This window comes from Aspergillus uvarum (genome assembly GCF_003184745.1).
Source record: "Aspergillus uvarum CBS 121591 unplaced genomic scaffold BO82scaffold_1, whole genome shotgun sequence".
In the NCBI taxonomy this organism is placed as follows: domain Eukaryota; kingdom Fungi; phylum Ascomycota; class Eurotiomycetes; order Eurotiales; family Aspergillaceae; genus Aspergillus; species Aspergillus uvarum.
This window is the reverse complement of record NW_020291298.1, coordinates 676,493-691,321: the sequence shown is the minus strand read 5'-3', so window position 1 is coordinate 691,321 and position 14,829 is coordinate 676,493. Positions and strand designations below refer to the sequence as shown.

At 51.8% G+C, this 14,829-nt stretch overlaps 6 protein-coding genes across 6 annotated transcripts; 2 read left to right on the top strand and 4 right to left on the bottom strand.

Moving 5' to 3' along the window:
- Window positions 1–199: 199 nt before the first annotated feature.
- BO82DRAFT_379785 (putative succinyl-CoA synthetase subunit alpha) lies at window positions 200–3,060 on the bottom strand. Its single transcript, XM_025637706.1, has 10 exons — window positions 2,720–3,060; window positions 2,647–2,651; window positions 2,474–2,587; window positions 2,257–2,400; window positions 1,820–2,202; window positions 1,553–1,763; window positions 898–1,502; window positions 812–843; window positions 468–760; window positions 200–411 (listed from the first exon to the last, which is right to left on the bottom strand). The coding sequence occupies exons 1-10, from the start codon at window positions 2,895–2,897 to the stop codon at window positions 325–327; spliced, it is 2,052 nt and encodes a 683-aa protein (XP_025497413.1). The 5' UTR covers window positions 2,898–3,060; the 3' UTR covers window positions 200–324.
- A 946-nt stretch (window positions 3,061–4,006) lies between these two features.
- BO82DRAFT_5458 (uncharacterized protein) lies at window positions 4,007–4,571 on the bottom strand. Its single transcript, XM_025641318.1, has one exon. It carries the CDS (start codon window positions 4,460–4,462, stop codon window positions 4,175–4,177), a length of 288 nt encoding a protein of 95 aa, XP_025497412.1. The 5' UTR covers window positions 4,463–4,571; the 3' UTR covers window positions 4,007–4,174.
- Window positions 4,087–5,214, bottom strand: BO82DRAFT_349734 (SUMO family protein SMT3). Its single transcript, XM_025633946.1, has 2 exons — window positions 4,733–5,214; window positions 4,087–4,554 (listed from the first exon to the last, which is right to left on the bottom strand). Exons 1-2 carry the CDS (start codon window positions 4,958–4,960, stop codon window positions 4,498–4,500), a joined length of 285 nt encoding a protein of 94 aa, XP_025497411.1. The 5' UTR covers window positions 4,961–5,214; the 3' UTR covers window positions 4,087–4,497.
- A 164-nt stretch (window positions 5,215–5,378) lies between these two features.
- Window positions 5,379–6,076, top strand: BO82DRAFT_349733 (DUF1903-domain-containing protein). The gene is made up of 4 exons (XM_025633945.1): window positions 5,379–5,561; window positions 5,632–5,682; window positions 5,736–5,748; window positions 5,804–6,076. The coding sequence occupies exons 1-4, from the start codon at window positions 5,559–5,561 to the stop codon at window positions 5,974–5,976; spliced, it is 240 nt and encodes a 79-aa protein (XP_025497410.1). The 5' UTR covers window positions 5,379–5,558; the 3' UTR covers window positions 5,977–6,076.
- Window positions 6,077–6,497: 421 nt separating this feature from the next.
- Window positions 6,498–10,148, top strand: BO82DRAFT_5406 (nucleoporin Nup84/Nup107 family protein). Its single transcript, XM_025641311.1, has 6 exons — window positions 6,498–6,666; window positions 6,737–7,004; window positions 7,056–9,110; window positions 9,160–9,493; window positions 9,555–9,673; window positions 9,739–10,148. The coding sequence occupies exons 1-6, from the start codon at window positions 6,607–6,609 to the stop codon at window positions 10,080–10,082; spliced, it is 3,180 nt and encodes a 1,059-aa protein (XP_025497409.1). The 5' UTR covers window positions 6,498–6,606; the 3' UTR covers window positions 10,083–10,148.
- A 922-nt stretch (window positions 10,149–11,070) lies between these two features.
- Window positions 11,071–11,527, bottom strand: BO82DRAFT_5396 (uncharacterized protein). The gene has a single exon (XM_025641309.1). It carries the CDS (start codon window positions 11,443–11,445, stop codon window positions 11,206–11,208), a length of 240 nt encoding a protein of 79 aa, XP_025497408.1. The 5' UTR covers window positions 11,446–11,527; the 3' UTR covers window positions 11,071–11,205.
- Between the last annotated feature and the right edge of the window lie 3,302 nt (window positions 11,528–14,829).

Here is a 14,829-nt window from a genome sequence, read left to right as displayed (position 1 = left end):
CGGGGCCGCCGATCGCGGGGTGGATTATGTTGATTTTGCCAAATTGCGTTATCGCTGGGTTGGGCGGTGAGCCATTGCGGGTCTTGTCACTGGCAAACCCGGAATCAGGCTGGCTCAGGCACGCTTCGACTTTTATAAGGTTGGTTACGTATGCTGCCGCGGGCCTGGGCCCCGCTACTGCGTACTGTACAAATCTGTACACGACTCAGGGGACAGTGAAACGGTCGACATGATCCAATTGCTTCTATCGTTGCTTTGCATAGTTTGCATGATTCCTTGTCGAGAATCTATATTTATGTGATGCGTCCTATGGCATGATCTTGTTTATCGTTGCGCTGCCAGCTCGATCACCCGCTTCGCCGCGGCCTCGAACTCGTCGAATGCCTCCAGCGGGAGTCCACTCTCCGCGATCTGCGACACCAGTCGTTAGCAATTAATCTCACACGAGCCGGACACCAAGCATTTACCATTCGTTGGCCCTCTTTCTCGTTTGTCCCCCGCAGCCGCACCACTAAAGGAATGCGAACGTCCAGGTCCTGGAACGCTAGCAGAATCCCCTCCGCGATCATGTCGCACCGCGTCAACCCTCCAAAGATGTTCACAAAGATGGCCTTGACTCGCGCGTCCGACAGGATGATCTGAAACGACGACTTCACCGTGGCCGACGTCGCCTTGCCCCCTGTGTCCAGGAAATTGGCGCAGTGGCCGCCATGCATCGTCAGCGCATCCACCGTGTTCATGGCCAGCCCGGCTCCGTTGACTGTACGGGGTTAGTCGGTTGCCGTGTCGGTTGATGAGAGAGGTCTCTTACCTAGGGTGCCTATACTTCCCTCTCCATCCAATCTGCAATCAAAATCAGCATCATGTTCGGCGTGAAAAGGTGCAAGCACAACTTACTTGACGTAGACGATACCGTCTTTCTCGGCTAGGACCTCTTCCGGTACCTCCTCGGCTGGGTTTCTCAGGTTTTGAACATCTTTCTGGCGTCCGGAACTTCGAAAGGCAGCATCGTCGAAGCCAAACCGTGCTTCGCGCACTTCGAAGGTATCCTTCGCGTTAGCTCGGACTTCTAGAAGGTATGCCTCCTTCTCCGTGAAGATCTGCCAGAGCGCCTGGACGAGCTCGGCCAATTCCTCTTGCGACACGGTGGGAAGCTGCAGGTAGGAGGTGACAGCCTTGATGAGCGGACTTGTGCTCTCGAGATCAGGGGTCTCGTAAGAAAAAGGAAAGCGACCCGTGTGTTCGGGGCTGAAAGCAGCAGTCGATGACGCAAGGATGCATGGAGACAGCGCGGTTCTGTCAACAGTCAAAGTCAGGAAGAAGTCCGCATCCGATGAAGGAGTCTCGTTGACCGCGACGGACTTCGCTCGGAGCATGTCAAGCGCCTGGAACGGTTTCACATAGAGGTTGCGGGCTTGCTGCTGTGGCGCTTTGTGACTGAAATCCAGCGTAGCTCTTCTCATTGTGTGGAAGCCTCTGTGTTGGCTTACGCCCCTGGCGAACTACAATGGTTCAGTATCTTGATGATGTTCTTGCTCCGAACCAAACTCACATTGGCATTATGGGCTAGCCCTCGACTCTTCAGGAGAGCCTTCATACCCTCCCCAAACTTCTCCGGGTGATTCACCATGACCGCACCGGCACTCTCGAGCGCCTGATATTTGGCTTTGGCGTCCGGCTCTCCAGGAGCGGTCCAGGCCCCGGCATGGCCCATCACGCGTCCTGCGGGCGCATGCTGACCTCCGATCAGAGCCATGATGGGTCTATTTGCGGTATCAGCATTTACAAGCTAACGCGGCAGTTCAGATGGCACACATACTTGGGGTTGGCTGTCCTCCGGTAATAATCTCGGATCCAGTCGGCAGCATCCATCTCGGCCGTTCCCCCGATCTCTCCGACTAGGACAATACCCTCCGTCTCGGGGTCACTTTCGAAGGTGCTCAGAGCGTCGACGAAGTTCGTCCCGGCCAGCACATCCCCTCCCATACTTATACAAAGAGTCTGGCCCAGGCCCGCACGGGTCGTAGATGCAGCGGCCTCGTAACTCAGGGTACCCGACTTGGCTACGATACCAATCTTACCCGGCGTGAAGCACGGCAAGGGCTGGAATCCAATGCGGCATTTTCCTGTCACCGAGATGATACCCGGGCAGTTGGCCCCAACTAACCTTGTCTTTGACTGGGTTTTGAGCATCGAGTGAACCTGAACAAACAATTAAGCAGTGGGTCACTTTTCACGAAGAAGAAAGGTCCTTACACGTAGCATATCGTGAATCGGAACATGCTCTGCCACAGCCACCACCAGCGGCACCTCCGCCTCAATGGCCTCCTCAATGGCCGCGGCAGCCGAGCCACCAGGCACGTAAACGGCGGACGCATCCACCCTCACAGTCTTCTGTGCCTATGACTTGACTTAACCCGTCTGCTCCATCACATATAAACCCCTCAGAAGCCAGCAAACCCTTGCTACATACCTCTCTAACGGACCGAAACACCGGAAGACCCAGGTTCTCCCCCCTAGCATTCTGCTTCACGCCTCCAACGACCTTAGTCCCCCAAGTCAGAGATTCTCTCACATTAGCAGTTGACTAGAAACAAAATCAGCCATTCCACTCTCGTCGATTTCGTATCGGCAAACCTAGCACACGATACCTGTTTGCCTATATGACAATGATCAGTCACAACCAGGGTCAGCTATAGAGATAGAGCACGTGACCTACCAGGAAAGCCCTGGAACAACACATGGGTGTGAGCCCCGATCTTGAGATTCGGCAGTGTAGCGGCATAGTTCTCGGTGCTGCGCGCTGAGGTCGTAAACCGGGACCTTGGGCTGAGGGATTGGAGCCGTGAGAGCGTCGTTCGCCGCGCCTGCGCGGGGACGGAGCATAAGCGAGTCATGGGCTTCCAACTTGAGTTGGGTTTCAATGGATAGATTGACTCAAATTCGCGGAATTGAGCCAGCTGGATGCCTATACTCGTGTGGTCTGGAATTTATGATGTTGTAGATATAGTCTTGTATCCCATATGACAAGGTTATGTAGTAATTGACAATCGGCACCGCCAATAATGCGGTGAAGTTATAAGAGAAGAAGCAGCACAACGGGGAAATCGGAAACACTACCTACGCTCCGGGGGACCTCGGGAGGATGTGCGGGCCCTTAAGAATGTTAGGTTTCCACTGTGTTTCTGTGCTATGTGCTAGTTACCTACAGTGCCGATCCCCTCTCGCTGGCTTCACATTGGCGAGTTTCCGAGGCTACTGTGGGGACTTTGGGACAGAAGAAGGCTTTATGATTGGGTTTCTCGGAAGTTGCTGGGCTGGGCTGGGCTGGGCTCGGGCTGGGCTCGGGCATTTGCCTGAGTAGCCGGTCTCGGAACGACGGCCCTTGAGAGGGAGGTTGGCTGATGGAGGATTGACTTGCACGAAGTTATGACTGGTTTTTGGGCAGGTGTAGTGGTAGGGTCTTGTTAGTTTACTTGGAGTTAGGATACTTATATCTATTTAAAAGCTTATGTTGGTGGTTATGCTAAAACTCGTCATGTACGATACATCGATATATTCTGGGTCTGCCATGATCCTAGGATTGAAACTCAGTGCACGTACTCTTCAAGGTACTGTATATTTCCATGATCGATAGACTGAAAAATAGTATGAGACACGATTCGAACTTTCCATATTTTCAGCAGCGGATAACCCACACCCAACTTACAGCCCAGGTTAAATGAGATACGTCGGTGGGATTGGATCTTGAGATGAACATGAATTATGGCAACTGGACAGGAACTTAGCAGGGCAGAAAGGACGAGCGGGGGTGAGATGCGAGTTGCGATGACGTTCATCTCTTCAGAAGACGTATGTGTAACTTCGAACGGTTTACTGTAGTGCTATCCTCTGATGGTCCCATAGAAATTATAGCCCCTTTGGACATGAGCTCAAGGTGACCAAATGAGGAGACGGAGTCACCCTCCCAAGCCTGCACATGCTACCGAGATACAGATACATGTTAGAAGATGAGACCACATCATAAGAAACGAGACTAACGCAAGCTGTAATCCAGCCTAGAGAATCAGACGCAAAGCATCAAAGCGCTCAGAAATCCTTTCTATTCTCTCGACCAAGCTCATGTGTGAGTAAAATAAAATGACATTTCCCAAAAGAACCCCCCCGACTCAGTTTAAGACTCCCTTAATCCTCGTGAATAAAAAAGCTCCGCGCTGAAGTGGGTTCGAAAGGGTCCCCCACACCCGTGCTGAAAAACACCAATTTTGCGCCTGGTTTCTTTTCTTTTTTGAGTACCTCCTTCCAAATGCGACACATCTAAGAAAGAAGGCGCAAAAGGAGAATGTGGATGAAAAGGAAGTATTGGAAGTTGGAAGAAGCATGACTGGCTAAATGTTGTTGTTCGTTGTTGGAAGAAGATGTATGTAAGAAGAGGGAAAAAAAAAACGGCCACATTCATCATTAATTCATCGGGATGAGAAGGAAAGGTTTCTCTATTTAACCACCGATCTGTTCCTGGTGGACTTCAAGGGTGTCTCCATCGGCCATTTCGAGCTGTTGCGGAAGAGGGGAGTGTTAGTCTGGGGTCTTATTTCTTGTGTATGAGGTTTGATTTGAGGTGCGTGTTTGCTGGTGGAGAGCGGGGGAAGACCGCCGCAAACGCTGAGCACCGGCGGTGGCACTAAGGATGATGGTGATGATGATGATGAGGGGAGGAGGGCAGTGTACGTACCGTGTCTGGCGTATCCTCAGGACGCACACGGGTACCATCGAACAGGAAACGGACGGTCGTAGGCTGTTTACCCTGACGCTCACAGAACGCATCCATCAACTTCTTCAGCTGGGTTGACCGCTTGATCTTGAAGAAGACCTCGTTGTTGTTGTCGGTGACTTTGATGTTCAGGTGCTCGACGGGAGCCGGGGCATCACCGCCGGTGGGCGAGGCGTTCGCGTCGGCCATCTTTGCTTGTGGGAGGATGTTGTGATCTGGACGTGGCAAGATAGAATGTCAGCGCTGAGAGGGGTTCCTGTCGCATTTAACTGTGACCTGCTTCCGGGGTTGAAGATGGGACGAGAAGAGATAAGTGTAGGAGGGAGAATTTCTTACTTCTCGTGGTTGCCGAGGTTCTGGAGAGAGATGAGCGTGACGGGGAGAAAGTCAGGATCGTTGAAGAAGTGAGAAGGTGACAGAGGGAGGAGGAAGCGCTGAAGTGAAGAGAAATAGATCGGGGTTGATGGGTTGGCGGCGATGGCAGAAGCAACCCTCCCCCACCGGTGATGACTGACGGAAAATCTATTTTTGCGGCGCAGGTCCAATCGGCCGCAGTAACACCTTGAAGGCCTATAGGCTGTTGCTTGACTGTGCAATAACTACCTGGCGCAGTGAATGACATCGCTTCCCTCTTCACTCCTTCACCAAGGCGTTGGTTTCCCCTTACTTTTGCTTCATTGCTTTGTGCATAGTTGGTTGCAATTGCCTCGATTTGATCTGTTCTGTCTGGTTGTAAATTCCAGCCAGCGTCTGCATTGTACTGCTACTCAATATATATCATTGCGTCATGGTAAGCAAGACCGCAGTGCTCCTTTGGACATCTCTCGTCTCAGCCTTGACCATAGTTGACAAGAGGCCAGGGCGGAATAAGAGAGGATCTAGCATATGATCCCCCCTGCCATCCACGAGCAGTAAGTTTGTCTTTGCGCATCATATGAGAGACATATCCGTTGACACTCTGCAGTGTGCCATTCAAGGTGACTTCACTTGAGCCTTCTCCCAGCGACAAGGTCACTGACTGAGCCCTGTCAGCTTGTCTGACCAAGAACTCATACCAGGAAGAAAAGTGCCAGTCGCAAATTAATGCCCTCTACGAATGCTGCAATTCGTTCTACAAGGAGCAAGGCGAAGAAGCGAAAACCCCGAGCTGTCCCAAGCCCAGTCTCCTGCGACTGAGAATGAAGCAACGAGGTCAGGAATCCTAGCTTGAACGCGAAACTCCTCACCGTGGCTTTGCGCTTTTGTGTAGACGTGTATATATTACCACCCCGAGCTTTGCAAAAATCGAAATGCGCGGCCAAGGACCATTGTCCAGAATACTACTGTAGAGGTGTGCGAAAATTCCGGGTCGAAATTCGAAAGCTGAATGTAGCAATTCCTTTGCAGTCTGAGCTCTCATATAAGTAAGAGCTAGGCTAGTTGTAAGAACTGCAACTCCCTCTAAGACAATCGTGAGCACGCAAAGAGGCCGATTGACCTGGACGAATATTGAAAACTCTCGCCCCGAGACTCTAATGACTGCCTATATGACATTTGTTGAAGAAAAAAAGAAAAAGAAGAAGGGAAGGAAAAAAATCCACGATATTTCAATGCGCGGATGTGGCCGCGCTAGACCTTGTTGGGCTTAGTGGCTGAACGGCCCCAAAACACGGCCAAGCAGAGCAAGAGAGGAAAGAAGGTGCGCAAGTGAGTGAAGTTCCAGTTCTTCCTTAAACCCTGCTTGGGTGCTTAACGCCTATCCTGCGCTACTATCCCCCCCCCATCTCTCCTCCCAATCACGTTCTCAAATACAGGGTCGCATCGAGCGCCACTTTTCAATTCCTTCGTTTGCGCTCATGGCTCCCCTGACCAGCGTGGCTGGCCCGGGCGCCCCGGCCGGCTTTACCTCCATCAATGTAAGTGTTCCTGCAGTTCTGTTGACACGCCCGTCCAGGCGGTGCGCTAAACGTTGCGTTCAATATCCAGCACCATCAACAAGCGCCGAACAATACCGATGTCATCGAGATTGATGATAGTGATGACGAGCTCATGGATGAGGCGGAGGATATCGAAACCAATGACGACGAAGGGGATATGGAAGATGAGGAGGAGGATGACGAGGATGAAGGGGAAGAAGAAGAAGAAGAAGAAGACGACTACGGCGACGAAGAGGACAGTCCGGACAATGACTCCGCTGAGGACTCGAATCGCAGTGAATCGCCCCTGGAACTGAGTCCCCCTCCCACCGAGCAAAGTACGACGGATACAGCCTCTTACAACGGGGAAGTCGCTAATTGTATGTTAGATGGTTTGGCCGCTGCCGCTACCCCGGATCTCTTCACTTCAGCAGGCGCACAAGAAGCTCTACACCCTCTTCGCCGCACGGCGGACCGCGTGACGCGTCAAATCGAAGCCTTCGCCGAGAAGTTGGATCGTTTCAAACAGCAGGGAAACCGGGCTGGTGAGCTCGAGGACTACAAAGCTGCCTACCAGCTCGTGAGAAGCTATCAAGAGCTCGCGCGTGGCACGATTCAGGACATACAAAAAGATCAAACGTTGAAACGCGCGAAGCTGGGGTTTGGCGCCAACCGGGCCAACGGGCAAATGGACACCAAGGCACAAGAAGAAATACAACGACTGCAGCTCGAGGAAAGCACCTGGCAGCTTTTCTGCAACCTCATCACTATCGCCAACCCTCACCGCATAGCCAAATCCAAAGAGAGACAAGCAACCGCTTTCCAGAACCTGCACCGCTACTCATCTGACCGCGAAGTTTGGGAGCAATTCCTCGACTCGGACGCGTACGCGGTGGAGTGTGTGGTGATCCTGAAATGGCTCGAGTACACCGCCAAAAACTCCTCGCAGGATATTGACGATCTGATTTCGGAACTGGAGACACAAGCTCAGCGGGGTCAGGGCTCTTGGTCCTTTGGCTGGCTCTACACGAAGGAAACGATCAAGGGCCACAAGCGACTGCGAGCCTGGCCTCAGCCCCTTGAGCCTAACGATCCCGGAATCACCGCCTCTTTGCTCAAGTCGGAAGACTCAGAACCCTTGGTCACTCAGTTGGACCCCGATGCGATCACGAGACAGAAGCAGAATCTCCAGAAACAGGATCAATACTACGAGCGCGCTACTTGGATGACACTCTGGAAGATGCTCAGACAGGGGGAGAGCTGGTCAAAGATCCGGGAGTGGTCTGCGGAGAGGCTGGAGCCTTGGAGAGCGGTCAGCATCTGTGGTTCCAGTGTTGACGCAGAGACACACAAAGGACGCACCCCCGTGGACGATGGACACACGCGCTTGATGAACTGGCGGTCTCAGGAAACTTGGAGTGCTGCTTGTAGTGCTCTAGCGCGGAACCCAAAGATTGAAGATTATGAGCGGGCTGTCTTCTCGTTACTTTGTGGCGAGACTGAGGCCGCCTTCAAGATCTGTCAAAGCTGGGATGACTTCCTCTACGTCTATTTCAACCGCGCCGTACTCTCCCGTTACCAAGGATTCTGCAAACAGCTTCAGCGGAAGTTGAGTCACTCGCCCACTGCGCAAGTGGCCTACGTTGCTGAGCCGGCAGGCTACGATGAAGTGAAGAAGTTCATCGAGTTCACCCGGGATCACGACCGCGTCGGTTTTGAGGCTCGCAACCCATACCGCACCATCCAGGCGGCCATACTGTGTAGAGGGTATGACAAGTTTTTCTTGTCACTGGCCCAAGCCATCTCTCAGGTTGCGAACAATCCATCGGACGGGTCATCCCTGGTTCCTAAAATGCCACATACGTCCGTGGAGGATAGTCTCCTCATTACTGCGACGGACCGCGATGCCTTACGGATTGCAACTCACTTGCTCATTGTTACCCGACGTCTCGGAATGGTACGGTCGGATACCATGTTCTTTGATAATACGTCCGTCAACCTCATCGGATATATTGCCAACTTGGAGGACGCTGGCCTCGTCGATCTTATCCCTCTATATGACTCTCTTCTACCCACTCATTATAAGCGGATTATCCTGGCGCGCGTCATGATTGAGGTTGTTGACCCGAGAGAACGGAGGCTCCTCGTCCCACTCATGGAAAAACATGGAATTGACGTTGAAGAGATTTTGGAGACCCAGTGGGAGTATATCAGCCACAAGATTTCGGCCATTGACCATTCAAGGACAATGAAGTTTACCTCCAAGGTTATAACACGGAAGGATGGCGACCGCGAACTGGCTATCCCAAGGCACGATGTCATTGGAACGGAGATCTCTGACGTAGATGAACGAGTGATTCGGAGTCTGGAGTGGCTCCGTTTTGTCGACGGACAATGGGGCAGGATCTGTCAGCTTGGATCCCAGGTGTACCGGAGATTCTACAGTACGTCCGTCGTCTCAATATGTCGTCTGTCATGCTAACAACATTGCAGGAACCGGAAACCTGGCCGCTGCGAGAGAGCTGAGCAGACGCATGAACCTTTCCGACATCTCCCGTGAATCCTTTGGGTTCGATTTGGCGGCAAAATTCGCACTTGCTATGGACCCTGACCAGGAGTTTGCTGCCTCTGAGCCCTCAAGTCCCATCAAAAGCATACCGTTCACTTCTCCACATAAACGAAGCCGCTTCAAGACAAACGGCAATCCGGTTCTGGGTGACACAGGCCTCCTGTTACAACAATCGCAAATCATGCGTGATCTGCAAACCCTGATCATGGCGTTCGACGGCCTCGAGAAGTTTTCGCTTGCTCTGGAGAATTTCGACGCGTAAGTCCCGGCGCTTGTTCGTAATGCACCGGAAGCAATGCTCACCAGACAATAGGGCTAGACAAAATCGGGACGCTGGCACCATCAAAGACCTCCGAGAGAAAGTACAGGCTGCATTAGGTCAAGCTAGTGACCCTGTCGACCTGATGCTCAGGGAATGGCTAGTCGGTGCTGAGACGGGTAAGTACCAGCCCTCGCCTACGAATGAAAGATCATCCCCGACTCATCTATCAAACCCCTCACAGAATCCGAGCAAGCAGAGCTGGAAGAAATCCGAAACATGTACATTCCTGAGGTATTCCTCAACTACCACAACGCCCTCTTCTTCTCGGCCCGAATCCTCAACAGCGAGATCCTCGTGCAGTGCATGAACCTCGCGCTCCAGGTCTCAGAGAACGACCTACTGACACAGACCTTCGTGGTCTCGCGTCGTATGCAAGAGCTGGTGGTTGCGCTGGCGCTGTCTAGCAAAGCCATGGTGAACACCCGAGCCAAGCCCGGGGTGAAGTTACCGGGAGGCGAATCGCTGGGGCTTTGGAACGTGGAGACGGTTGAGGGAGATGAGCTCGATGACGGTGCGGCGCAGTGAAACACACCCGGGCTTAGATGTGTACTTACTGTTGTAATATGACACAAGAGATTCACGACGGATCGGCATGATGCATGTATGTACATTAGCCTCCTCTTTGCTTTTATCTTCTCATTTACTCCCTGTCTGTCTCATTCGTCATTGTATGTTTCTGCGACTGAGACGGTACTTGGTTGGCATGTATGCTGGATTGGACTGGGGCTTTGAGAGGCGGTTGGGGAACTCATTATCAGGCGTCTTTGACTAGGGATTCTAATGCAATACGGGTCTTTGAAAGGATGGAATTGGGATCCATCACATACATACAGTACACCTCTTTTTGTCTCAATTACTGATTCACATACCGTATCGGAGTGGCGCATAATTGAGGTCCAAGAGCACATAGTCTAGCCAGCCAGCCGCAGGCTCAGAACACCCCACACAGCCTAGCTAGCACTAGTCACTTACTTCAATTCGATAGTCATGAAGGATCATGGTCGTCTGGACCCAACCCGTCGGAAATCCGGGATTTTGGAGTATCCGGTTGGATGTGGTGATGCAGGTGCGGGCGAATTGTGGCAGTGAAGCGCGCAGACACAAGCCGGGAGGGATTTAGGGTGGCATTAGTCGATTCAAGTTAGCTTGGATGATTGACTTTTCGATATTTGAGAGAACCTCTCCTCTGTTTGGGTGGACTGATAGCTCCTTCTATCATTGGGCTTTCTTTTGCCGGGTTCCGTGCTCAGCTTTGACTACTTCGACTTGTGTCCTGGACAGGGTATACTCCGGACGGATGAGTGTGTATGGGCTGTGTAGAATAACGCGAATTTCCTTGCTTTGGACAGGGGGAGCATATCCACGATTATCAAGGTAACGGTAACGGACCAGCCAATATCATGATGCTTGCTATCTCGATGGGATAAGTCCACTGGAGAGCCGAGGAGCTGAGCTGAAGGATGGGTCTGATGGTTTCCACCCACTCACGCGCGCGCGAGGGCAAAGAGCTGACGACATCGGTCTGTGGCTATGCTTTTTGCGGTGAAGGAATTCCTCCCCTCTCGGGTAGGTACTAGGTAGCTAGGTAGCTAGGTAGCTAGTTCACTTGATGTGATGTGATGTGAGGAAACAGTAGGTGGGTTAGGTGCTATTGTGGTCGGGGGTTGTGTTGTGATACGGTCTGGATGGGTGGTGGTGGTCTCCGTGTGCCTTGTCTTACTTTTGTCTGGGTCTTACGGGGTGGTGGTACTGTACCTGTGCTGTACCGGGGGATTAACCGACTATCGTATGGGGTTGAGTTCAGGGCAAGAGGGTTGTCCATGGGAGAGATGTTATGTCGGAGTGCTCTCTCGACGTGTGTGAGATGATGGATATCAGACGAGACCATAGGATGTTGGTTGGGAGGTTATCAATTGATTGAAGACATCGAATATCATTTTTACACTAGTCATATTGGACAGCTGGTAGTCAATATAGGAGAAAGATAGGGAATTCAGAAATGATAATGGCATGTGTACGTGCTCTTCTCCAGAAGTTTGCATGTGTACTCGTAGGTGTATGTGTATCGGCTGATGTCACGCCGTCGTCGATAGAAACAACACCCAAAGTGAAGCCAGGGCACTTAGTAAATTCTACTCAAGAACCAATCAAGTCCAGAGTGGAAGGGCAAAGGTCACAACCTTAAAGTGTCTACTATGAGTTGCACTAGACTCCTACTAGTGAGATGTCCAGAACCCGAACCCGAAGGTTGCGTAACGACGTGGATGGGTCCCTCCCCTTTGCACCGCCCCCTTCTGCCAAGGTCCGTCTATCCGTATCTGGGCCGATGGCCCTGGAGAACTTGGGACTTGGATTTGCCTTCTTTTGGGTTCGAAGAGAGGAGGGTTGATTTTTGAGGCGCTGTGGGTTGTTTTTGTGGGTGCTGTTGGTCTGGATAAAGTCTCGTTTGCAAGCGGGTGAGGATCGAAGACGTGTTGATGAATTATCGTAGTTGTGCGTGTTGCGTGTTGAAGGGATAAGATGATATATGAGTAGATTGCAGATTGCAGATGGTGCTTCGGGGTCTTCCTCCCCTCGTCCTTTCCCCCGTCTAATAAGTTAGAGGGTGGGTATAGCAATCTTGCAATGGAGGTGGATCCGGTCTCCACCGGTCACAGCATGGCAGGTACGGACGGATGTTACAGTAGTTGCATGGAACGGCATTAAGTAGTGGTCATCACTGACGGATCATTGGTACAGTGGATTGATTGTAGTGTGTAGTATGAGTAGGTTGGTTTTAACTAGTCATCTGTATTCTTCCGTCTTGAGTACGTACTCGTAGCGAAGGAATGATTCTTATACTTTGGATCTAGAGGTGGGACCCTCCCTTTCTGGGTCCGGTCCTGGCTTCGGTTGGCTGGGGGGAGGAGATAATCAGTGGCCGGGTTCGTTCTCCAGCATGGCATGGAAACTTATGCTGCAGGACGCACGGAAGTCGTTGACGGAGTCGGAGCGAGGAGTGTTGGATGTAGTTCAGCTATATGATCACTTTGGCAGTAGTGAGCTAGATAGAGTGCCTGAGACAGGCGAGATCGCTCTATCTTGCCTAATGCGAGGTGGCAACCCTAGCGGTGATGCTACTGAGTGTTATGATAGGATGGATTGGAGCGGGTTGAGCTGGCTGGTGACCTGCTGGACGACTCATCCAGCATTGACAGTGCTAGACTAGCTAGACCAGTGTAGAGAGGTACGTAAATGTACTCCGCTCGATGGACGTTTATCATGGAGCATGATTCCGTGGTTTCGGATGAATGCTGAACTAATACTACCTTTTACTACACATCAAGAAGCATATGTGATAATGAGGTTAACCTCACTGGTAACGGGCACATGGACCACAGCAGACACACATCATTGAACAAATAATTTTAAATCGATTAAGCAAAATGTAAGTCGAAGTTCTAGAAACCGACCCAGCCATGATCATAGCATGAGATAATCAATCCGAAAGGACGAAAAGGGAAAAAAAGGGGAGACAGAAGAGGAAAAAAAAAAAAAACTTCGATGACGGGAGGAGGTCGAGTGAGGCAGTGCAAACTGGAACCGACGAGTGAGGTTACAGCTCGGCCGGGGTGGGAGCTTCTGCAACAATCGTTAGTTACCTTAGTAGCCCAAGCGCGTCAACCTGGGTACTGAAGGAGTGGCAAGAAGGCGTGATTGGGACTCTCGTGGTTCCAGCTGATAACATGCTGCTGCTCCCATCATTTTACTGTGCGATGCTGTTGATGCTCACTATAAGATATCTAGTATCTTCATCGAGATTGTATACTTCCCTTGCGACTGATGGTATCTGCAAACAAGAAGATGACCGGACCGTTTCATGGATGAGCCTTGAAATCTGGACCAATCCGTGGACCTTCTGGTGGGGCTGACGGCGACTCACTTTCCTTGTCGAAGCTGGGATTGGCTGTGGGGACAACAAGTGCAGGGTTCTTTTGAGCCTTTCCGAGCACTAGTGGTAATGGGTCTGGTAACTTAATCTAAATTACAAGACGCATAACACCCACCAACCGACCAAGCCAAGCTGGCTGAACTCCTCCTGCTGCTGCTCTGCTGCTGCTCCTTCCTCATCCCCCCCGACCAGAAAGAAAGTAAAGACGTAATTGACCGAGGGACTGGATCGATCCCCTTCTAATTCCACCTTCACCCTCTCTCTCTTTCTTCGTCCCTCTTTTCCATTTCTGCCAGCAGGTGCCTTTGTTCGCCCTGTTTATACCCAATCCTAATTATCCCATCATTTGTTCATTTCCTGTTCGCGCTATCTCTCTCTTCAATCCCTCCTCATTCCCCCTTCATCCCGTTTTTTTTTTTTTTTTTTTTTTTTTTTTTTCCCCCCTCCCCCCCCCCCTTTTCCCCCCCCCCCCCCCCCTACCCCGGTGTGCCCGCGGAGCTACCTGGTGTTGATCCCAGCCCACCCATCTCTTCAGACTCCAGACCAGACCGTATCGAATTCGAGCCTGGACTAAGCAGTGATATAACGACGCTTTTGACTTAGTCCCACTGGTTACCAGCAAGTTGTCACGGCCTGGGCGTTGAATTCGTCGTTTTAGAATCTTCCCGCTCGAATGCGCTCCTGATACACATTACGGGGTCCGGCTCTCTGCTCCTGACAATTTGGTCAACCTCCGGCACTCACGGCCCTCTTTCGCCTCTTTCCCTTTGCCCTCCGCCCCATCAATCGCTTACTCGACTATCATCTCGGGCGCGCCTACAGTCGGTGACTTTGAATCATTGCTGGTTTGGTAAACGCGGACGTTGATACCTGACGGGACCAGACTTGCGGCTACAGCGCGACAATCGGTAGACTTCGTTTCACTTAGACCACATGGGATCTCCTATACGACCGTTGGATCCCATGAAATACTCTTGAGCTTAATTGTCTCATTTTGCGCCGTGGAATGAGATTCGTCCCTTGAATGCCTGGCATCGGAAATACATGATACCGCAGCACTCGACCCGGATCGCATTCCACCCAACACTAATCGATTATCCCCTGCCCATTCTTGCCTTGTTCTTTACACTTCCAAGACCCACTCTGTCCTCGGTCGCATCCTCCCCTGGACGACCATGCCAGACTCCGGACCCGATGGCCAAGATCCCAGGCAGTCGGGGTCGACTCCCCTGCGCCGGGAGCGGGCCCCGACAATCACCATTGACACATCGGCCGTGACCTCCCCCTCAAACGAACAGATTCGGCCGCCAGTGCAAATCTTGCCCATCCCTCCGCAACCTT